This window comes from Sebastes fasciatus, chromosome 12 (assembly GCF_043250625.1).
Source record: "Sebastes fasciatus isolate fSebFas1 chromosome 12, fSebFas1.pri, whole genome shotgun sequence".
NCBI classification, from domain to species: Eukaryota; Metazoa; Chordata; class Actinopteri; order Perciformes; family Sebastidae; genus Sebastes; species Sebastes fasciatus.
Genome location: NC_133806.1, coordinates 5,894,879 through 5,917,940, shown reverse-complemented (window position 1 = coordinate 5,917,940; position 23,062 = coordinate 5,894,879). Strand labels below are relative to the sequence as shown.

The following is a 23,062-nucleotide window of genomic DNA, read 5'->3' as shown; positions in this document are numbered from 1 at the left end:
CAATATTATTTTGATTCTCTGGACAACGATACATTATTTGCCGATATCACACAGTCTGCCACGATAAGATTTCGAGTTGATTGAATTCAGGGGTCTGCGATCTGTAGGAGATAATATCACATGTCCATTTAACACAGTCAGTTACATTTATATCAACTCACAAAAAGCAACTTAAATGTGATTTGACAATTCTATTACTGGGCTCGTCCAGACATTTAAATGAAAAATATCTATTATTTTTTAATAAAAACAGACCTCCTTGTTGGAGGTCTGCTTGCTGCTCTATGCTGGTGAGCTGCTTGTCAATAAAATGAGAACAGCTGGTCCACCTTAACAGCCCACCCTAAGTGAGCCTGAGCTGAAGTTGTTGCTAACTTCGGGGCTAACCCCAATTACTTTAACCAGCAGGTAGCAAGCAAGACACAGGAACTTGGCTTGGGTCTTGAGGAGCTGTAGCATTTATTCACCGACAAACAATCTCTAACTAACAAACACTATACTGCACACTCGCTAACGTTACGAAAAACTACCACGTTTACTGCTCGCTGACGGCGCTCGTTTTCTCGTCATGATTCCACGTCAGCTCATGTCCGTGCAGCCGTCCTTGCGGAAAGCATAACTGAAGCTACGTGGCTTGGATGTTTAGGAATGAGCCGCGCTTAAAACGAAATTGTTAAATTGTGTGAATTTCAAAATAAAAGGCACATTTTAAAGATGATATGTATTGATGTTTTCAATTTGCATCGTTGATCATTGAATAGATATATCGATCCAGGTGGATGGATCGTTACATCCCTAATGTGAGGTCAACATACAAAACATTCAGGACCCCTTCATGTTATTTTATTACCAGTAGTCTCATTGTACTCTCATTGTACATTATTTGGTGCTGTACTGAACAGTCTGAACTGTATATACTGCTATTAGCTTTATGGACACTCCCTCTCATTCTCTCTTAAGTGCAGTATTTTATGGCATGTTATTTGCTGTCTTTGCTGCCCTCTAGAAAAAACATTATCCCATTAACCTCACTCCACTTTTATCCACATGCAATCAAATACCTATTAAATATCATCTGTTTTAGCTTCTAGGTTATTTGTATAATGGACATAGTACCTTCCACCACATGCTTTTTTATTGTATGTAATTGCAGCTCTTTTTCTGAGACATATTTCACTGCTTTATTCCTGTACTTCTCTGCTGCTGCTGTTGCTACTACATTTTCCCCTTTCTTTCTGGGAACAATGAAGATCATCCTATCTTATCCTTGTCTCTACAGGCATGCACATTTAGCTAGATTATACTGACATTCAAGATCAAATAAGCAGCTGCTGTACACATCCAATGCAAAATATATTCAGACAAAGTACAGGATGTGCTTCTGGTGATCCCATTACCGGCCTGTATTGTGAAACCACCTATTTCACTGAAATGTTACATGCAACCATGTTAATAGGCAAGGTTAGTGAAAAGGAGGCAAAAGATGCATGTAAAAAGAGACTAATTAAATTAGAGCAAGGGGGTTGTATGCAGTGTAACTTCCAACATCCTATGTGCAGGGTATAGATGTGCAGCAGGCTATAGCTCACTGCTCAATGAATGGCATAACAACGTCACTTTAAACTTCAATGTTTACCTTGATAATGCTTCTCCTGCCTGGTATTTCAGATTTGCCATCCACTTCTCTGCTGCTGTTGCTACTATATTTTCCCCTTCTGGGAACAATACAAATCATCCTATCTTGTCTTTGTCTCTACAGGCATGTACTGTAGATTTAGCTAAACTAATGACATTCAAGATCAAATAAGCAGAAGCTCTGCTGTACACATTTCAATGCAAAAAAATATTCAGACAAAGTACAGGATGTGCTTCTGATGATCCCATTACCGGCCTGTATTGTGAAACCACCTATTTTCACTGAAATATTACATGCAACCATGTTGATATGCAAGGTTAATGAAAAGGATGTATGTAAAAAGAGACTAATTCAATCAGAGCAGGGGGTTATGCAGTGTGCAACTTCCAACATCTTATATGTGCAGGGTATAGATGTGCAGGCTAGCTCACTGCTCAATGAAAGGCATAACAACGACACTTTAAACTTCAATGTTTACCTTGATAATGCTGCTCCTGCGTGGTATTTCAGATTTGCCATCCAATCCGACAGAGGTGTTGGTGTTGGCGTTGGCGTTGGCTGTATCCGACCCGGCTTGGCTGCCAGGTGAGACGAGGGATCCCGAACCGACCATGTTGTCTGATATCCCACCACAGTCTCCATTCAACACCGACACTTCGCAATGCGTCTTGCCAGCAGCAGCTGCTGCTGCTTCGTCGCTGGGCATGGCCGTACCCCCAACATGCAATGGAGGCAGGCTGCTGCTGTCCTCCACAAACTCAGCCATAGGCACTACCAGCACACACACACAAGCTGCACACACCAAAGCCTTATGTTTCACTCCTTATTTCCTGCCAGGCGTGTTATTGCCTCGTATCATTTGCACGCAATAATTCTGCCATATCATCATCATCTGTCGGTGCACATGATCGGTCAGGTTCCTCCTCTACAGACAGAGAGGCTCAATGCTGCTTCATGCACTGTGCGCTGCGAAAAAAAACACAAAAACACACCAATTATTAGCATAATGAAGCAATTAGTAAGAGCAGTTCATGGTATATAGCAGCAGCAGCGTTGTAAAGAAGCCATATAGGAAGAAGAAACGTGCACTAACATGTCGTGTTGCACTGGAAGCGGATGTTAACTCACATTCAGATAATGCAGAATGATACAAATGAACACAACAATGTTGCATTTTTCAATAAGTTGACTCTTTTTATAGCCACATTTGTTACATTTGTATCGTAGTAAACCCTCTTCAGTTGAGCACGGTTAACTTAGCTTTATATATGTATAACATTACTTGCCTGTTAAACTGCCTCGTCTCTCCATGAGTCTCTTCCTCTCCAAGTTGTTGCAGCAACTGAGCAAACAGACGACCGGTTGGCTGTCTGTGTGTTGCTGTGAGCTAGTAGTTAGTTAGCTCACTAGCTCTCCTCTCTCTCGCTGGCTCGCTTAGTGAAGTTATAGTTTCCACAGCTCAACTCAAAGTCCAGTCACTGTGTTGTTGTTAGCCTGGTTTAGCGAACAAAGGAAGACGTTTCTTTCTTCCAGCTTCAGTTAACTAACAGTAACGTTTGTTGGTTGTTAGGTTGAGATTTAAAAAAAACACTTGTTCCTGTTAAGTGTCTGGAGCAGAAGTAGTTACATCTCTACAGAGCGACACTCAGAGAGGACTAAACAGTCTGGCTTGTCAATCAAGACTAATTATTTTTTCAGGCAAAAGAAACGCCCCCTCTCTTACTTTCCTGGGGAACAGATAGAACCTGTTGTATACTCATATACTGTTGTAAAATACATACAATACACACTAGTCAACAAGAAAATACACACAAAACAACACACAAGTCATGAAAATACATACAAAATAACACAAAAATCAACAAAAAAATATATTCAACATAGCCCAAAAGTCAACAAGAAAATGCAAACAAAACAAAACAGCACAAGTCAACAAGGAAATATAAAGGGCCTACAAAACAACACAAAGGTCAACAAGGAAATACATAAAACACAAAAGTCAACAAGAAAATACACACTTGGTAGCATATGTACTTTGATTGTATAGGGACAAGTAGGACAGGTTATAACATATGGCCCAATACTACACCATTCATGGTTTATGTCCTTAGGTGGGACTTTAAAATACACACAAGTCAACAAGAAAATGCATACAAAGCACACACGTCATGAAAAAACATACAAAATAGCACAAAAATCAATAACAAAAAAATACATACAACATAGCCCAAAAGTCAACAAGCAAATGCAAACAAAGCAACACAAAAGTCAACAAGGAAATACATAAAAAACAAAAGTCAACAAGAAAATGCAAACAAAACAGCACAAAAGTCAACAAGGAAATACAAAGGGCCCCCAAAACAACACAAAAGTCAACAAGAAAAATACATAAAACACAAAAGTCAACAAGAATATACACACAAAACAGCACAAAGGTCAGATAAAAGAAGCCATATTTAAAGTGACCAACTGCTGAGTCACTTTCACATGTGGTAAGTCCAGGAAACTTAAGGTGCTCTTGAAGATAAACCACAGAAAAGAAGATCTTCAAGCGCTCTTAAACAGAGCAAAAAGAAAAGTTACACTAAAAGCCTTTATTGGGTTAAAATGTCAACCTCACTGGGTATAAATCAGGGTGGTAAATAATAGTTTCAAACCAACATAAGTGTGCCTTCAGAACATCTTCTTTTCTGTATAATTAATACTGTTGCTGTTGATGTCAGCGTTATTCAGACGCTATGACATCTCTAAAGGACAGACATCATCTCCCAGAAAGGCTCACATGACTTTTTTTTTCTGTTTTGAGTCACACTGTGTGTCAGGTCTTCCTCTTTATGTGGACAGTGCACTGAGAGACGATGTACTAATCTCGTCTTCACTGAATAACAACCTCGTGTGCTCTTCTTGTGAAACCTGCACATTAATCTATGTGACCGAGCAGAAATATTAGCCACACATTGGTAGAGCACATGCCTTACATGTAGATCATATTGCTTAATACTTTAGCCTCTTGTATAAGAGACACAGAGAGTGAGTGATGAGGCATAACATTGTTCTACATGATTTAATGCATTTTATTCATAGGCCACTGGTTCAGATGAAGGAAGATAAACTGTGGTATACAAGAGCAGGAGGAATGGTGAGTTGTACAACAGAGCCATCTGCTGGTGTACAAGGGTTATTGATTTGTTTTTTGTTATAGTGTAGTGCAGATTTTCTTGTTATCCTGTCCTCTTCTGACAATACACTGCTAGGCAAAGTTTATTTTAGCCAAATTTGAATATCTAGACAAGTGTCTTCCAGCCTTTTTGGCCTGTGTACCCATTTTTTTTAATGTATTTAAGTAGAGGGGCATGGAGAGATTAAATCATCCAATAATTCTCTAGAAAAAGGCAAATGTCTGGAAAATACAATCTTCTCTTGCAAATATGCTATTTCTGGTTCCTGTCCAGTTAGCTCAGATTTATCATGCAAACCCTTGTGGAGGTCCCGACCCCCCAGCCTGGGTACCACTGATCTATAGGGCTATCCTAGATTTTCTGACACAATGACATCACATGGCTGTTTATTTATGGAAAGTTGATATTTAAAGGAAATAACATTGCAGTCATGAGAGGAAGACATTTGCTGTGAAAGTTGCAATGATATTTACCCTACTTGCATTTGTGCATTATTAATGTTTATTACATCAGTATGCATGAGCTTCATTGCACTGGCTCCTGATCCACGTCAGATCAGACTTTAAAGGACCCATATCGTGCTCATTTTCAGGTTCATACTTGTATTTATGTTTCTACAAGAACATGTTTATATGCTGTAATGTTAAAAAAAACTTTTATTTTCCTCATACTGTCTGCCTGAATATACCTGTATTTACCTTATGTCTGAAACGCTCCGTTTTAGTGCATTTCAAGGGAATTGCAACATAATTGTGTTGCTAGGCAACAGTTTGGGTCGATGTTTACTTCCTGTCAGCTGATGTTATTTACATACACTGCAACAGGAAATAAACTGAGACACATTTAGAATGTTTACGTTTAAAACTGTGTAATAGTCTAAATATTGTATATTTGTGACATCACAAATAGACAGAAATCCTAACGGCTTGTTTCAAACGCACAATTTCTGAATACGGGCTGTGTGTGTTTCTCCGTATATTGAGCGTTTTGATAGTTTAACAGTATTTATAAAGCACTTCAACCTGAAACATGAAAATATAATTTTTTACAATATGGGACCTTTAAGATGCTTCTGGTGATCTACAAAATTGTAAATGGGCACGTCCCTTCCTACCTGTCTGATCTTCTTAAGCCCTATACTCTAATCAGGTCTACTGTCTGTCCCCAGAGTGAAATAGAAGTCAGCAGGCCAAAGGGCCTTTTCCTATCGGGGCCCCCTTCCTCTGGAATAACCCCCCTACGGACATCAGACAGTCTGTTTCTGTTGAGGCCTTTAAATCTAAGCTCAAAACTCATCTTTTTGCCTTAACTTTCAATTAGTTACTTATCCCTTTATTATCCCGCTGGCAGGTCTCAGTCTCAATGTCCCAACAAGAATAATATTAACTTTAAACCTCCGTTGTTTGTGTCCCACAAGCACTGCTGTGTGCCTCTCTCTGTCTGTCTCTCTCTATCCCCCTCCCTCCCTCTCTTTTTATTTTACTCTCTTTTAAGTCAGGCTTCTCTGTGCTGGACCGTCGGGCGTCTCAGGACCTCTCTCTGCCTCTGTTGACTGCCGGTGCCTCATTCCACATCTCTGTCCTCCAGGAGATTCAGCCTCTCCTTGAATAAAATTCAATTCAATATGCTTTATTAGCATGTATGTACAGTAACAAGGCTAATATTGTCTCTTTCTTCGTATGTTTGTTTGTCTCCTATCTCTGTGAACGATGTGCTTGAGAGTGCTTCTTGTCTGTTTGTGTAGCATGTCCGCTTTCTAGGTCGGTGGTTCCCAAACCTTTTCACATCAAGGACCCTTAAACTCACAAAAATTTGACAACGGACAGTTCAAAAGATTTTGTCCCAGCGTCCCCCATCTGATAGGATTTTTGCTTTCAGATGTTTTATTACAGAGAGTGTGTGTGACCAAAATAGTCATACATTCTGTCATTATGTTACTTATGGATGGAATTATAATGAAAAATAAATGATTCCCCTTTTTGCTGGGGACCCCCTGCAACCTTCTCAAGGACCCCTGGGGGTCCCCGGACCCTACGTTGAAAAGCACTGTTCTAGGTTACATGTTGTGTCGCTCAGGATCCATCTGTCTGGCGACACCTGGAAAGGGGCTCGATATCCTCCTGGATCCATCTTTTCATATATATTCACATTATATGTATCAATTTAGTCATGCTATGTTGTGTTTTCATGATGTTGTTACTCTGTACATCTATTGCACGTGTGTCTGTTCTGGTAGAGGAATCCCTCCTCTGTTGCTCTTCCTGAGGTTTCTTCTTTTTTACCCGGTTAAAAGTTGTTGTTGTTTTTTTTCTTTAGTCATAAAAGATAGAGAATGGCGTATCCTGTACAGATTGTAAAGCCCCATGAGGCAAATTTGTGATATTAGACTATATAAATAAAATTGACTTGACTTCACATTCATGTTATAAAGTCTTTATTGTCTGATTATGTGTACAATTAACATTTCTGATTTATATTATCTTGGGTTTTGGGTGGAATAACAGTAAAACTGTATTTCCTGCTTGTATTGATACATTTCTACAATTCATAACACTGAGTGGGATGCATCCCCTCCTAAGTATAGTATATGACATCCTGCTGCTCCTGCAGGTTAAATCCAACATGATGTGCATCCAACACTGGGAATATTTCACAAAACTCCGATGAAGGTTTTGATTCGAGATTAATATTCTAAAACACTCCCAAAACATCCCTTAAACTTAAGGTAATCAGCACTAAACCACATGTTTCCCAGATGCATGTTCTTTGCTTGTGTCATGGGTATATTATTATAAGCTTACAGGAAATTGATTACAGTTACAGTAGCTGCTTGCTTCATAGACAGAGAAACAACAAAGTTGTAAAAAGTCTGAACAGTTTAAGTACAATTTGCAGACTTATCTTCAATATATTGGAATGATTTCATCTGTGCATTTGCATGAAGCAGGACACCAGCCATACACATACTTATTGCCGCATCCAGTCGTGTCTTTCATTGCTGGACAGTTGATGAATTTGTTTATGTAAGGACAGGGATTGGCTGAAATAAAACAATGAAGAGGTTATCACCTTGTCTTTTTTTTCTTCCTCAGTAGACAATATTCCTTGTAATACACAGTATATTTGCCATACAAAGAACCAACAGTTTGTATTTGTCGCTCTTTGTTACTTACTGCAGAGTTTGTCTTCACAGTGATCGGGACAGGAAGCACACGGGAGTCCGAGCTTATAAGGTGGCCATCCCCTGAAGTTTCCTCTGTGGAATAAATTAGAAACTTGTCAGTTTTTACACAACTTTGCTTGTCTCAGAACTAACTTCTGATTAAATATATAGACCGTTCCATATTTAATTTTTTCCCCCCACCACCGATAAGCTCTCCCAGAAATGAGTTTTATGGGTGCGGAGGGTGAATGAGGGTCACATACGCTCGGTAATAATGACAGCCATAGAAATAGACGTTGTTAGGGCACAATGTCATTCCGCAGCCAACTTTGTAGGAGCTGTTCCAGATCACCTGACGACAAAAATAAAAATGAAATTGTTGTGTAGGTTTTCTTGTAGTGAAAGTACAGTCCATTTGTCTTTGCTAAAAGATATAAATAGGAAGTGGCGACATGTCGTCCATCTATATATACAGTCTATGGTTATGTATATATGGTAATGTAAGTCCTATATTATAATATTCTCCGTTTAGCTCTGCTTTTGGTCTCTACCAACTCCTTGTCTGGATCTTTAGCTGCTAAATTCTCTTTTTTTGTCTCAAGGTTGTTTCACAGAAAACAGCTGCCTGCTGCAGATGAAAACAACGCTATGAGATCAGTGAGAGTGAACCAAAAACAATAAAGGAAACTGCAGAGTCAGGTGATAATTCTCCGTAGGTAAATCACTATTGCATTATATCTGATCCATTGTTAATAAAATAAATATTGATTACAGACGCTTTAATTAAAAGTGACCATCCAATAACAAAGCAGCAACATTACTGTATTATACTGTATCTTTGTCAACACATTACTGTTACCCTGGCAACAGCTGGGTGTTACCTGTGTGTAATGACCAGTCTCTTGGCCGTTCCTGGAGCCTTTGGGATACATGTAGCGTGACACCTCGCTGTGCCAGGCATTGACGACGTCCTTCCACAAGGTAGGTGAGGATGAATAGAACAGATTCTCACCTAATTCATATCCTGCTCGTTGGTGAGAAACACATGGCAGCACTGATTAATGGGCGTCTGCAAACACAGTTTTATTTCCATGTCCCAGTAGATTAAGTTATTTAGATAAAACAGGGTACATTAAAATGCCTATTGATGATAATCTCCTTAATGATAATATATCCTACCACGTTTAATTTGTTATTAAGAGAAGGTATTAAGACTGGAGATAAGATAATGTTCACTGTGACTCTGACAATCAATCACAAGGTCAGTCAGTTCACAGGAAACCTTTACATCAAATGCACCTCTGATGTGCTATTCTAAGATCCTGGCATTATGTGGAGCAAGGTTAAAAAGAGAGAGGAAGAATAAAGGAAGACAGATATACCGTCGAGCATGCGGGTGCTGGGTGATCCATGAGCCAGAATACACTTGTCAACCCAGGCCTGAGCACTGGCTGCTACCTCCTCACTATAGCTCTATATAAAAGAAAAAGAGAACAAATAACGTAACAAATCAAGAGTTTCATTTTAAAACACCCACAACCACAATGCAGAAAAAAATACAATATCTCGCAAGATATTGGTTTTGAAAATGGGATCATTTGTGATTTGAAAGACTGATGAAATTTCCAAAATATGTTCCACTGTAAGTAACCTTTAAAATATGAAAAAGGTTGTGATTGAAGCGGGCTTCCCCTTTGAGACCAGCTGGTGTGCTTTTCATACAGCCCAAAGCCAAACCTGAGTTCCAATATAAACATGAGATTTTTCCCTTTTTTTTTTCCTCTTGTGCAGAAACCTTACACCTCCAGACATCCAACTCTTTTGGAAAGGAAACAAAACATTTTTATTCTCCTGTTGACTGACACATTTTCAGCTGTGTACAGTACAATGCATTTGTATCGGTTGGTCTTGGCTCCCTATTGAATAGATTACAAAACATTATTCTGTTTGTAACTGTAATAAACATAAAAATGACATTTTAGAGTGATCGTATTTTTCTATAGGGCTTCCACCAACGATTATTTTCATTGTTGATTAATCTGTTTAATATTTTCTCGATTAATCGATTAGTTGTTTGGTCTATTAAATGTCAGAAAATGGTGAAAAATGTCAATCAGTGTTTCCTAAATCTCAAGATAACGTCCTCAAATGTCTTGTTTTGTCCACAACTCAAAGATATTCAGTTTACTGTCATAGAGGAGGAAAGAAACCAGAAAATATACACATTTAAGAAGCTGGAATAAGAGAATTTTTTATTATTTTTCTTAAAAATTACTCAAACCAATTAAAGCAGCAGTGGGTAGAATTGGAGCAAATGTGATTAAAAATAGTTATTTTTATAAAACTGTCACAATATCCCGAAAGTAGTGCATGAGACAGGTAATCTAAAACAAATCATATGCCTCTGTGTCCTCCGGTGCTCCTAATGGCATCTGCAAGATTTCACAGACCGGAGGAAAACAACCAATCAGAGCCGAGCTGGAGTCTTGTTGTCTCTGAGCAGCTGTCAATCACTCGTGAACTCCAATCAAATGGTCAAACTAGGCAGCGCTGACTAAATATGAATCAATATTATGTTACGTTAACGCCTATTTCTCACCTCAAATGTTTTCAAAAGCATCTTGTAGTGTACTGTTTAGCGGTGAAATGAGTACGTTTGTGACGCGGCCATCTCCATGTTGAGATCTGTTGAGGAAATACCAAGCATCCCCCACCTGCAGGAGTAAACTTACTAACTACACATAAAGAAGCAGCGTTCAGTTTTTATGCTCCATATATCTGGAACAAACTCCCAAAAAACTTCAGGTCAGCTGCAACTCTCACTTCTATTAAATCAAGGCTGAAGACTTTTCTGTTTGCTGCTGCCTTTTATTAAATAATTTCTTCCACTGCACTTTAACTTCTATTCTTGTATTTTATTCCTGTCTTTATTCTACTTTGGCTTGCTTTATATTCTACTCTCTTGGACTTTTAATGACTGATTGTATTTAAATGCCCTTTTATAATGTGTTTATTTTGCACTTTGTCTCGATGCTTTTGATGTTTTACGTAAAGCCCTTTGAATTGCCTTATTGATAAAATGTTCTGTATAACTAATCTTGCCTTACACGCTTGGCACACGGGAGAAGTTTCATTTGGTTGCAATCTGCAACCTCACCACTAGATGCCGCTAAAATCCCACACACTGCACCTTTAACTATCAGGGGAAGTGCGCTGCATCAGAATACTTGAGAACTTGAGTCAGCTCTTTATCATCAAACTATTCAACCCTGATTTTGAAAAGCTGCTCAAGACTTTTATGATTTTCAGGCGTCGTGCAGAAGACCTCACCCACTTTATTGTTTCTTTTTTTTCCCTTCCCCACAAGCGAGGGAAAACAAATGCTGAGAATTATTAGCAAACATTACCTGAGAAACGTTCATTGTGCGAGTACAAAGCAGGACTGACCATTATCAGCATGTCCGAAGCAGTAGGCTGAACCGCTCTCCTGAAGGCATTGTGATGGTCGATGATCTCAGCCTGCACCGTTTTGTTTTCTGTGCAAATGTCTGCACACACACAGATACACACACTTAGAATCAATGGGTAAACAACAGATTAAAGATAAAATACAGCCTGATATTTACTCTGGTGGCTTAATATCTACACTGTGACTCACAAATATATCCTGGTTTAATTACTCTGAAATGGCTCGACATAACAAAAGAACACACTGAGAGGATTGTACCAAATCCCATAATCTTAGTGGGAGACTTACTGGCGTGGTTTCAGAGTTGATGCTGGAAGATAAAAGTACAGTTAACATTGTATTTACCTTGCTGTGGACACACCGTGGAGCGCAGACAGGTACATTTGAAAAGGCAAAGAAATGTAAGATTAGTTCTTATCAGGACATCAGGGGAGTGAATAACAATCAAATCCTTTTTTTTTTAGAAGTATTTGCATCACAATGTAAATACACTCCATTAAGAGCAAAACCAAGCACTAGAAATTATACTTTACTTAAGTAAATAAACTGTAAAAGAAGTTTATTTCACAGTGGTACATACTGTACGTTGTTCCTGTTACACACACTGTTGGCTATAAGATATTTTTCTTTGGAAAAGTGTGAAAAAAAATGTGAATACATAACTCTGGTGTTGTTTAAATGAACACTACAAAACCATTAGAGAGTTAATTTGCTCCCCAAAAGTGATTAAATCAATAACAAATATTTCAAAATGTAATTTTCCATAATATAACAAATATAATGATATTATAAGAAGTTCAAATTGCCCAGACCTAGATTAGACTCGCGATGGATCACGTTTTATTCACTCATAATTTAGTTTGCATTTAAAACCTTATTCTGCAAGTACTCAATGAAGCAACAGTTAAATACTCAATATTTCTGCCTATAATATACTAAAGTCTCACAAAATCAAAATACCCCAGTGCAGTATTAGTACTTCAAAACGTACGTACAAGTACTGTACTTGAGTAAACATACTTTCCAGCCTATGGATGTAACATATTTGTATTACGACTTCCTATAATATTCAAAAACTTCTTAACTCTGCTACTCACCACAATGCAGGCAGAGTGCACCTGCTGCAGCGTCAAGATGCAAATCAGAAATGCAAACATTTTTCTGGACAAAAAAAGGAAGATGCTGATGTACAGTGAAGATTAAAACCACAGTAAGATTACTGAAAAAAGACATTAAGATATTTTATATGATGTTATGGCATATTATTCCAGTTCTATTATTAGAATAACTGCATTCTTATTTTTAAGAAATTGAATGTTGATTAAAAAGATGAAAAAGACTGGATAATTTTCTTAAATTAATTTATTTGTATTATCAAAAGATATTTTTTAAAATGCAGAAAATATGTTTAGGAAAACCTCTGAAGTGAGAGGCATACCTGCTCATGGGTCTTCAGGAGGTGGAGGTGAGTTGGCTCTTTCCTCTCCCTCCTTTTATAGACCCAACTCTTAAGATATATATAGCACATTCCCCTCCGGCTGCTAATGATGCAGGAGTATCCAGGGCTTGACACAATGGCTACTGGACAAAAACAAGTCTATCACGAATGAACAGAAGAGGCATTTTCTTTAAAAGAGTGCAACTGACAGAGAGTAAACAGGGAACTGTTAAGTCCAAGGGTGTAGTGACTTTCTGATGCATTGGCTCAGGTTGACACAGCATACAGTAGGGTAGAATGGAAAGGCACATAAGGTAAAGAAAAGGAGCTTTAGTAGATTACAAGATAGATCCGTGTGGTCCCGTATGTAAATGGATTAAAAAGATATAGCTCATTTGGGCCGAAGACGCACCCTTTGCTTGCTTTGGCACAAAATGCAACACATCAGAAAGGTGATTCTGACCAACACGACGGAGAGACAGCAAAATGCTTTATAACTTGTTCACATTTTTGAGGGCCCGTGCACTGACCGAAGGTCGGCGAGGGCCCTATTGAAATTTGTCTGTTTCTTCTTCTTCTTATTATTTTTAGGACAAAGTAATCGCATTTTTGAGGGGCTAAAGGTGCTTGGAAACAGAACAAATTTGGCACATGTATCAGGTCTGGTGAAAAATGTTGATATTTTCTGTGTCTCTTGCTCGGATGTGACAAAATGCCTCAATAGCACCCCCTAAAAAATTGCTAAAATTGAGCCCCTCATTGTGGTTTCACCTAGAAGTATGAAATTGGGCAGATATGCGTAAAATGTTGAGACGTACAAAAAAGCCTCTTGGAGGTATACCGTAAAACCAACAGGAAGTTGGCCATTTTGAATTTAACGTGTTATTTTAGTTTTTTTTGCCATTTCCAGGCTCTGTACTTTAACAAACTCCTCCTACAGATTTAACCCGATCAACTTTAGATTCGGTCAGTACAATCTAAAGACCTTTGTGATGAAAAGTTGTTCAAATCGTGAGGTTTTTTCAAACGACGTTGACGTGGCGTAGCGGAGAATTTACATGAGCGCATGTTCTCTAGCGCCACATAGTGGACACAGGAAGTGGTGAAAAAATATGTAATTTCCTGTGCTACTCAATCCAAACAGGAAATAACGTCTAACTTGTGCGTGCAGTGTCCGATGGTCACTGAAATGTACGGGTGTGTCGACCGATGTCCTGCCAGTACCCTCGACGTGCGGGAAGGTGCGAGGGCCCGTTCATCGCTGCTTGCAGCTTTAATTTTTGTTTTGTTTTCGCAGAGGTCTGTGTGTGTGTTTTGGCTTTTGCCTGTTTGCTTCTACAGAAAGATGCGGAGAGCAGCACAAGCTCAGAGGTGAAATATGAGATAACATATCTTAAATGTTATATTAACCTATATATTAACCTTCAACCCACTTTAAAGATCGACACTCTTCCAACCTATGCACAATTCAAACCCACGATCACAACAAACCACTGTATATCACTGTGCAACTGTTTTAGGTGAATTGAATCTCTTTTTTTATCATGTGTTTTATGTGACTTTCCCTGTTTTTATCTTGTGTTATCACGTTTACACGATTTTCTCTGTTTTTATCTTGCATTTGTTGTGTGTTTTGCATTTGACTTGTCGGTCACTTAACGTCACTGGTGTGTGAATGAGGGCAACCTCAGTGAATTTTCGAGTTTAAATAAAGGTTAATCAAAAAGAAAAATGAAATCTAGAACTTGTTACTAACTTTGTAAAGGTCATTTTAAAAATACGACTGCTTAAAAACAAGACCAACCTTCACTGGTTGGTTGAATGCCCCAACCAACCAGTGAAGTTGCTGTTTACATCCATGTCCGTCTAAAATGTCATAATTTCTTAATTATATCCTGTTGTATATTTGTGTGAAATTGTCATAATAAGCATACGAATTTTTGAGTTATGGCTAAACACGTTTCAGGAGGTCACAGTGACCTTTGACCACCAAAACCAAATCAGCTCATCCTTGAATCCAAGTGGACGTTTGTGCCAAAGTTGAAGAAATTACCTCCAGGCGTTCCTGAGATATTGCGTTCACAATAATGCACTGGACGGAAATAAAAAATTATAATTTAATAGGAAATATTAAACATAACTTTTATGAAAATAAATGACTTTATTTTTTTCTGGTGCTAAACTGAAAAACAAAAACATTAAGCCAAGTTCTGAAAACTTTTAAATTGTTAAGTCTTTCTTGGCAAAAAGCTGCACTCATCAACATTTTTTATATCATTTTATATATAAAAATTTAGCGTCTTTCAGCTCATTGTTTTGGGTTTTCGACCGGCAACTTTACTGTTTTGGTTCACTCTTGCTCTCATCGACCTCGTTTCCAAAACTACTGTACATTGTACTTCAAATGACGTTAACGACTTGCTGGTGAACAAAATGGAACATGTATCTGCACAACAGCCAGATCTTACAAGAGAATGAATATTAGACTTACATGCTTCAGGAGGCCAGAAATCTTTAACTCCAAATGCATGCCTTGTTGCTCCGTATCAGCTGGATGTGTAGATATTTGCTAACACGTTAGCCACAACAAAATGATATGGTGATAATATGTCAATGCTGTGTTTACAGGTAGTTCCAAATCAATTACTGCTGTTTTAACTCTTGTAGCAGCAGATTTAAAAGACATTTTTGGAAACAAAATAGAAATGAAAGTAGTTAATTTTCATGATGAGTGATAGTTAATAAAAAACAAATTACAACATGAGGAATAAAGACGTCACTGTAGGCCACACAGACACAGGGAGAGCAAAGAGCACTGAAGATATTAACAAGATAATCTCACAGATCGTCACTCTAAATACGGGGATCATAATCCACTTGCATGCAGTATTAGCATTTATTCATTTTATTATATAATATTTTAGGAAGCATAAGGAATTATTATGTAGTTTGTGTGTAGATTAACTGTGTGAAATAAATTTAAAAAATGCCTTGGACTGCTGATTGTATGAAACTGTGTGAACAAAGCAGAATTTTATCTTTGGAGCGACCTTGCATGTTCACATTCCTCTCTGTTGACTCTTGATTATGTGTCTTAATGCACAATAAGCATTATGCTGCTATCGCCTCTTTGCTTAATGCATAATTGTGTTGTGTGTTATACAGTACAATGGGCAGCTGGAGTCACACAGTCTCAGTGGTCAAAAACAAGCTTTTCTTGAGCCTGCTTTGTGGAGTATTACTTACTCTTGGAATCATGTGTCTGGTTCTGTCATGTTTTTATATAGAGATTCCTTTGAAAAACATTTTTTTTTATATTTAATTTTCACCAATGTGTAAAAGTGTCCTGTAACATGGCAAACTGCAGCCCAACAGGCAACAACAGCTGTCAGTGTGTCAGTGTGCTGACTTGACTATGACTTGCCCCAAACTGCATGTGATTATCATAAAGTGGGCATGTCTGTAAAGGGGAGACTCGTGGGTACCCATAGATCCCATTTTCATTCACATATTCATATCTTGAGGTCAGAGGTCAAGGGACCCCTTTGAAAATATCAATAACAGTCTTTCGTCGGCAAATTTTAGCGTAAGTTTGGAGCGTTACTTAGCCTCCGTGTTTTTTTTTTTAGGTTTTTTAGTTTCATATGATGCCATTATCTTCACTCTAACTTTAAAACTGAGCCTGCTACACCCTCTGAAAGATCTATTGCGTTAACGTGTTAAAGAAATTAGTGCCGTTAAAACAAATTTGCGTTAACTCGGTATTACCGTGTTAACTTTGACAGCCCCGGATATGAGATATTTCAGTCTGGGCCAGAGTTGGACTGACCGACCGACAGATAAACAGATGGACATTGCCGTCTCCAGAGGCACAAGTCTAACGTGGCTAAAAATTTATATATATATATATATATAGATATATATCAGATAGAGCTACAATGCGTGTGAACCCAGCTTCATATAAACTGTAAACCAGTACCAGTACAATACAAAATGTAAACCACAGTGTGTTTGCTCTCCGCTGTCAACAGTGCTAAATGTCTGCGATGATGGATATCATGGGTGTAGCGCTTTATGTACCAATGGCACTGTATACATTCGGATATGGTTTTCTCGGAACAAAAACTCTTCCCATGAAGTAATAATGAAGGCCCACCATTTAAAGTAATAGTAGCCATTACAGACCAGAGTGCTAGAAAAGCCCTGAGTGCAGCTACAGGCGGACTCCCCGGGCAGAACACTGACAGCCTAATGCAGCGTGGCTCTGTTGAAATTATGCAAGAAAGGTTGAAGTCTTTTGTTGGGAATCTGTTCTTGTTCGCCCCTGCTGCTTAACTCAGGTATCTAATCATTAGAATAAAAAGGAAAACTACTGCTGAATGTATGCACACTGCCAGAGAGTCTATACAGCTGACAGGTTCTATTAAAAACAAACTTTGAGATTTAAGATTTTAGCTCAGAAATCTACTTGAGCTTTGTTCAAAACTACTTTCTCATTCATTCAGGCGTATACGTATCAATCACTGTCATTTTGCATCATTACCGTCAGTGTCACATAACTATAATGTTTACATCAGCAGCATCAGCTACACATACACAAAGTCTTCCAAATATCCACCTTAACCACTGGGGGGCACTGTCACATCTCTAGTCACAGAGGAGCTGTGGAAGCAGCTGAGGTCCAATGACAGAACACAACTGTGCTCCTTGTATGATAAAATAATAGATGCTGTGATTGAACAATGTTATTATTTTACAGCAGGACGAGGAGCCTCATCTAGGGATGCGTTTTGGTCCACTCACACTCCCGTCCAATCAGCTGTCTGTCTAAGTCCTCGGCCACTCATGTAAGACCGATGGTTCCACCAACGCCAGCTTGTACAAACACTAGGCTTGGCTGCCCATCTTTACAACTTGGCTCACATTATTTGTCCCATTTCAGTTGTCCCACAGCGGAACACTCAGCATTGTGAGCTTTGTGTCCGTTTTACCAACACCAGGGTCAAGTTTCCACCAAATTACAGAACATTAAACACACCTAATTTGGACCTAAACAATGAGCCCGTTGAAGTGCAAGATTTGACAATGACATCATGCAAATGTCATCTTACCTTGTGTGTATGCTTTTCACTTTTTGGCATGTTTTTTTTAAGCTACTATCCAAAATTACAGCATGTTGGCAATCGCACCGTGGGTGATCATTAGTGTCATTCAAGCCTCAGCTCCAGGACGGCTTCAGCATTTCGGCATCTGTTTAATTTCGGCCTATCTAAAAGGATCCAAAAGCAGTCAAGCTTCCCCCCCAACGTTAACAATCTCCCTTTCTTCTGTTGTATAATTCCAACCTCAGGTCTCTCCACAGGTGTTTCAAAGATACGATTTGCCAGAACGACCCCTTTTCCCTTCCAGCACTGAAACGTTTTCATGTTTTCAAGGTGGTCTAAAATCAGACGCACATTACCCAGATCTAGATACATGTTGGTAATTTCCGCTCAGGAAGGCTGATTAAAGTCTAATGGGGCTCCTGATGTGACAGCAAACAGAGGAAGGAAATCGCTTAAAAGAGGCGTATCATTAATTTGCGGCCTGGAGATTCACGTCGCGACATCTGAGCGACACATTGAGGGCTCTCCCTGAACAGGCAGCTACAACCCTGGAAAATGAGCGAGTGAATCCCCCCATTAGGCTAAAAAAAATGACTTTGGAGAAGAGCCCAATGTCATGAGCACGTTGTGTAAGACCAGTAAGTCTAATCACAGTACGTGGAGCTCTTCACCAGTAATTATGGCAACTCATCAAAAAGTAAGTCACCCCTTTGTCTCTCTTGTTATTCAGCTGTGCTCCATTATCAGCTCTGACAAGCATCATTGTTCAAGTTCACACTCTGCAGATATTTACCACATTCAAGGAGGAAATGCTTTCACTCACATTCTGTTTGTTTGTTTGTTTGTTTGTTAAATAAATCACAGTATATCTAAAAAAAAAATAATTGTTTAAAGGATTTCTTAACATTGTGATACGTTTTTTTTTAATTATAATTATAAATCAAAGACAGTAGGTAAATGTATCACAGTGACAGTGCCAATATGCTTGTGTTTAGCAGGTATACTGCTTAGCATGTTCTTCATCTTAGTTTAGCATTGTTAGCATGCTAACATATGATAATTAGGACTAAACATAACACGTCTGAGATTGATAGGAATGTCATCAGTTTTGGAAATTATTAGTCATAAACAAAAATATTCACGTGTCTAAAAACGCGTGGAAAACGCCAGCCGTGCCACTTTCATCCTTTTATACAAGGTGTTTGGGAGGTTACGCTCCTGTTGCATTTGCTGTTACTAAGCAACCAAAACCTGAACGCTGCGATGACGATGATGATGATGATGATGTTGCGGTTCAACTTCTTTTAACCACTGGATGTTGTGACTTCCTTGGACGGACAGGATGAAGCAAGTCCTGTGAAGGTGATTGGTAAATTCTTGTCACATGACCAGTGGTGCGCTCACTGCATTAAAAAAAGTTGGAGATTCTTCCATTTCTGCGCCGCAACGCCGTTGCTGATTTGAGACTCAGATTTGAGTGTGCTTGTCGCTCGTCTCCATTTAAAATAATGGATTTTGCATGCAAAAGATGCAACATGGGAACGGACGACCCCTAATACGCTACAAAAATGAAGATTCTGGGGATCACCAAAATTATTAGGGGTGATTTACTGGGGATCACAAACGGCTGTACAGAATGTCACGGCAATCCATCCAGCAGCTGTCGAGATATTTCAGACTGGACCAAAGTTGTGGTCTGACAGACAGATGCTGATTGCATGGCTGAAAAACATATTTTTCTGTGAACAGCTGTGTACTGCTGTGTAAACAGACCTCTTCTCCATAGCTACCAAGGCCTGTTAACATAGTCCTCATTGTAAAAGATGCCCATTCATGCCCAAACAAAAAATAAACTGTCTATCTCTCGTCCTTGTCAATAATTTATGCATGAAAAGAGTCTACAGCGAGATTAGATTCAAACTGGACATGTTGCAGTCAGTATTCGCTAACGCTAACTTCATTCAGTTAAATACTGTCGTACAAACATGCAAGAAATTTCCACTATGTTCACTAACTAGTTGCTAACTTTGTTTATCCAAAATGAAATGTACCCACTTAGTCAATTCATATGTGATCCCAATAATGGTGAGCTAGGACAGGTGACGTAGTATTAAGAAAGACAAAGTCCACGTAAGGGGGAGGTGGTCAGGTGGATGGGTGGGTCTAAAAACACAGGACTTCACCCGGGAGACCGCTGTTTGTGTCTCGTGTGAAACCAGAAGTCAATGTTGAATTATTTGTCACGTAACTTCCGTACTTAAGTCACGCTACTTTTATTTTAACCCAAACCACGATCTTTTCCCTAAACCTAACCGAGTAGTTTTGTTGTATGAGGATACATTGAACAGTGAAGTTGTGGGCCGTAAAACCCCAAAATACGCTCTGTAGAGGTGAGGGGGACTGCAGACTTGGGTGATAATTCTCATAATGAACGATTCCTTTCACATACATGTAGTCATGTGATCCATTGCTAGTATTCATTTGTTTTTAGCCGCTTTGAGTTACCTTGAAAACTGAGAAATATGGTGCCGTCAAATCAAACTCGTGAGCTCGTGTTTACAACATGGGAAGGCGTGTACAGGATATGCTTGGCGTTCAAGTGGTTAAGTTGTGAAGAACACTGCTGCTAAGCAACGGAAATATTAACATTACTGTCGGCGTCTAGTAGCCACAGAGGAACAATTTAGAAAGCTAGCAAGCGGGTAACGTAATGCAGGAAATGCAAAGGCATAATGACAGAGGAGAAAGATGAGGCCGTTGGGAATATCAACATTTTCCTCAGAAAGATATAAAATTACGAATAAAAACTAAAATTACAATATATTCACTTCGAAAAATTAACACTCATGGCCTTCACCATTTCTGACAACGTCAACAAACACAACTTGTGAACTTAGGAGGTCGTGAATACCACAAGAGGGGGGCATTTATATTGACTCTTCTCTTGAATGCGGTAAACACAACCCCATTTGAAGGCACCAATAGTCAACAGTCAAAACAGTCATCAAATTCTGTACAACACAGTCAGCACAAAACATCCATCCAGGGTCAAACGTACAGTCATTTACTGCATCCATCAATAGACTTTTAAGCGTTGCAGAGAGTTAATGGTACGGAGAGACAGTGACGGAAACTTCTCCCCTGATGTCAGCAGTGATGCGTGTTTGCCTCAAGCGAGGATACTCTGTGCCAACATGGATCTCTGCTGTTGTTGGTGTTGTTCAAGTAGTAGTAGTAGTAGTACTTGTTCTAGTGGAAATCATAGTTTATGTAACAGAAATCTGGTGTGTCACCAGAGTGGTGGTCCCTCACATAAACTGGCTTAAATAATAAATACAGAGCTATACGGGGTCCTGACACGGACGTATTAAATATGCATTACCACTACAGAGGACTGAGGTACTGAGGATCACACACACACATCTGTATTCAACAAAACAACCATCCTATGTGTAACCCTTACCCTTCTTTAGTCAAACTCATCACCAGCTCCCAAAAACAGCCATTCCCACAGCGTGCACATATGACTTTCTGTGTGTATTGACTATGTGGCACAATATTTTACTGCTTTCTTTCTACTTCTCTCCATCCCTCTCTCAAACAAACTATTGATTTGTATTTCTGTCCACCCATCTTTCTTTAGTCTTTCACTCCCTAAACAACACCCACCACCCTTCCTTCTCCCCCTCTCTCTCTAACTCTGGTATTTCCCAGCGAAGCCCCCTCCTCACCTCCCCTCTGTCACCCCTCCTTCCTCTCTCCCTCCCCTCTTTTCTCCCCCCCTCCTCCTCTCCTCAGATGGATTCTTCAGTCAGCCGAGTGGAACTGGTGCGGCTGCTGGAGAGAGAGAGGCAGAGAGGCAGGGAGGCTGTGCTGAACAGACGCTGGGTCAGAGCGCTCAGACAATCACAGGGGAGCGAGAGAAAGACAGGAAAAGAGACAGAGAGAGAGAGAGAGAGAGACCACATAGACAGATAGAAAAGAGAGAAAAGGGAGGGAGAGACAGGGGAGGGAGGTAAATATGTGACAGGATGTGGTTTCCCTGAGCTTGCAGAACATCGGTACACAGGCATACTTTGAGCATGACCTAAACACACCGAGCTTACAAGTGTGTTTGAGCTCCGTTAGGTGGCGAGGGGGGAAGACGAAGAAAACCGCTGGAGCTGCTGCTGAGACGCTCTGGTTTCTCTGTTGCCTGCCGGAGGATTGTGTTTCCTCTAAGCCAGCCAGCTCCACGGCAACCTCCGTCAGCTCGTCAGGACAGGATCTGAACCCTCCATCCTTCCTTCCAAGTAGAATGTGTTTCTCTGCTGGAAGCTCTGGTCCAGTTGCCGCCTTTGCGTCCGAGCAGTGAACTTTTCAACGAGATTTTTGTGAAACAGGTATGTTTTGCTTCCTGTTTGTGTAAGATGTGTGCGTGTGAATTTGAACTTCTAGAACAGATGTGCGACCGACCGCGCTCACGCCGCCTGATTCCCTGGACAGCAGCCACTGTAAACTTGGACTTGCATGGTGGCAATTGTTTACCACAGAGAGTCGATTCATTAGAGGCGACGCCGCAAGCCACAAGTTTGGCTTCGGAGCAGCGTGTTCAACAACAAGCTCCAAATCCACTGCTACCACACACACGCACACGCACGTGTTTGCACATTCACATGCTCGCACGCGCACTCTGGCCATTCATCATGCACATCAATAGGTCTGGTTGTTTTGAAGTCACATGCGTAATGGATGGTACAGAGTGGGGCTGAGAATGCCAAAAAATGGCTACCTGCATCCAATCATAGACCCTGACAGTGTTTCAAGATGTGTCCGGCTTACAGTATCACGCCGCTCCCACTAGCGAGGGGAGAGAGACAAGGGGAGTGTGTGATTTGTGAGCTACTGTACTGTACAGATGAGGGGTAAAAGTATGGGTTTCCCTGTGTGTGTTGTGTGCAGCATGCATGCTTTTATATAGCCGTGTCTGTCTGTACAAGTGGATGTTTACATGCTTAGACTATGTGTGCTCCGGTACATGAGTTCATCCGAGCGTGCGTGCGTGTGTGTAGGAGAGGATGAGGTTTAAAGGG

At 39.7% G+C, this 23,062-nt stretch overlaps 3 protein-coding genes across 16 annotated transcripts in view; 1 reads left to right on the top strand and 2 right to left on the bottom strand.

The window, feature by feature from the left end:
• Nucleotides 1–3,315, bottom strand: part of plcl2 (phospholipase C like 2) — a 49,433-nt gene extending 46,118 nt beyond the window's left edge. The window contains exons 1-2 of one of the 2 annotated variants that reach the window (XM_074652823.1): nucleotides 2,923–3,315; nucleotides 2,115–2,602 (exon numbers count right to left, since the gene is read on the bottom strand). In XM_074652823.1, coding sequence (XP_074508924.1) covers nucleotides 2,115–2,402 — 288 coding nt within the window. In that variant the 5' untranslated portion in view covers nucleotides 2,403–2,602; nucleotides 2,923–3,315. Of the gene's footprint in view, nucleotides 1–1,636; nucleotides 1,790–2,114; nucleotides 2,603–2,922 lie in introns of those variants that run through there. The other variant, XM_074652824.1, reaches the window with a different exon arrangement.
• A 3,917-nt stretch (nucleotides 3,316–7,232) lies between these two features.
• LOC141778521 (cysteine-rich venom protein pseudecin) overlaps nucleotides 7,233–23,062 on the bottom strand; it is a 153,301-nt gene continuing 137,471 nt past the window's right edge. For 4 of the 12 annotated variants that reach the window (XM_074652834.1, XM_074652835.1, XM_074652836.1 and 1 more), the window contains 7 exons: nucleotides 12,541–12,608; nucleotides 11,426–11,526; nucleotides 9,361–9,451; nucleotides 8,860–9,002; nucleotides 8,242–8,330; nucleotides 7,989–8,071; nucleotides 7,233–7,855 (listed from right to left, as the gene is read on the bottom strand). In XM_074652834.1, the coding sequence (XP_074508935.1) occupies nucleotides 7,719–7,855; nucleotides 7,989–8,071; nucleotides 8,242–8,330; nucleotides 8,860–9,002; nucleotides 9,361–9,451; nucleotides 11,426–11,526; nucleotides 12,541–12,604 (708 nt within the window). In that variant the 5' untranslated portion in view covers nucleotides 12,605–12,608 and the 3' untranslated portion in view covers nucleotides 7,233–7,718. Of the gene's footprint in view, nucleotides 7,856–7,988; nucleotides 8,072–8,241; nucleotides 8,331–8,859; nucleotides 9,003–9,360; nucleotides 9,452–11,425; nucleotides 11,527–11,792; nucleotides 11,815–12,540; nucleotides 12,609–12,885; nucleotides 14,523–21,721; nucleotides 21,863–23,062 lie in introns of those variants that run through there. The other 8 variants (XM_074652828.1, XM_074652831.1, XM_074652830.1 and 5 more) reach the window with 7 other exon arrangements.
• The window catches only part of rftn1b (raftlin, lipid raft linker 1b), a 135,047-nt gene continuing 134,215 nt past the window's right edge, over nucleotides 22,231–23,062 (top strand). For both annotated transcript variants that reach the window (XM_074652826.1, XM_074652825.1), the window contains exon 1: nucleotides 22,231–22,372. The gene's annotated coding sequence lies outside the window, so the exon portion shown is untranslated. The remainder of the gene's footprint in view (nucleotides 22,373–23,062) is intronic.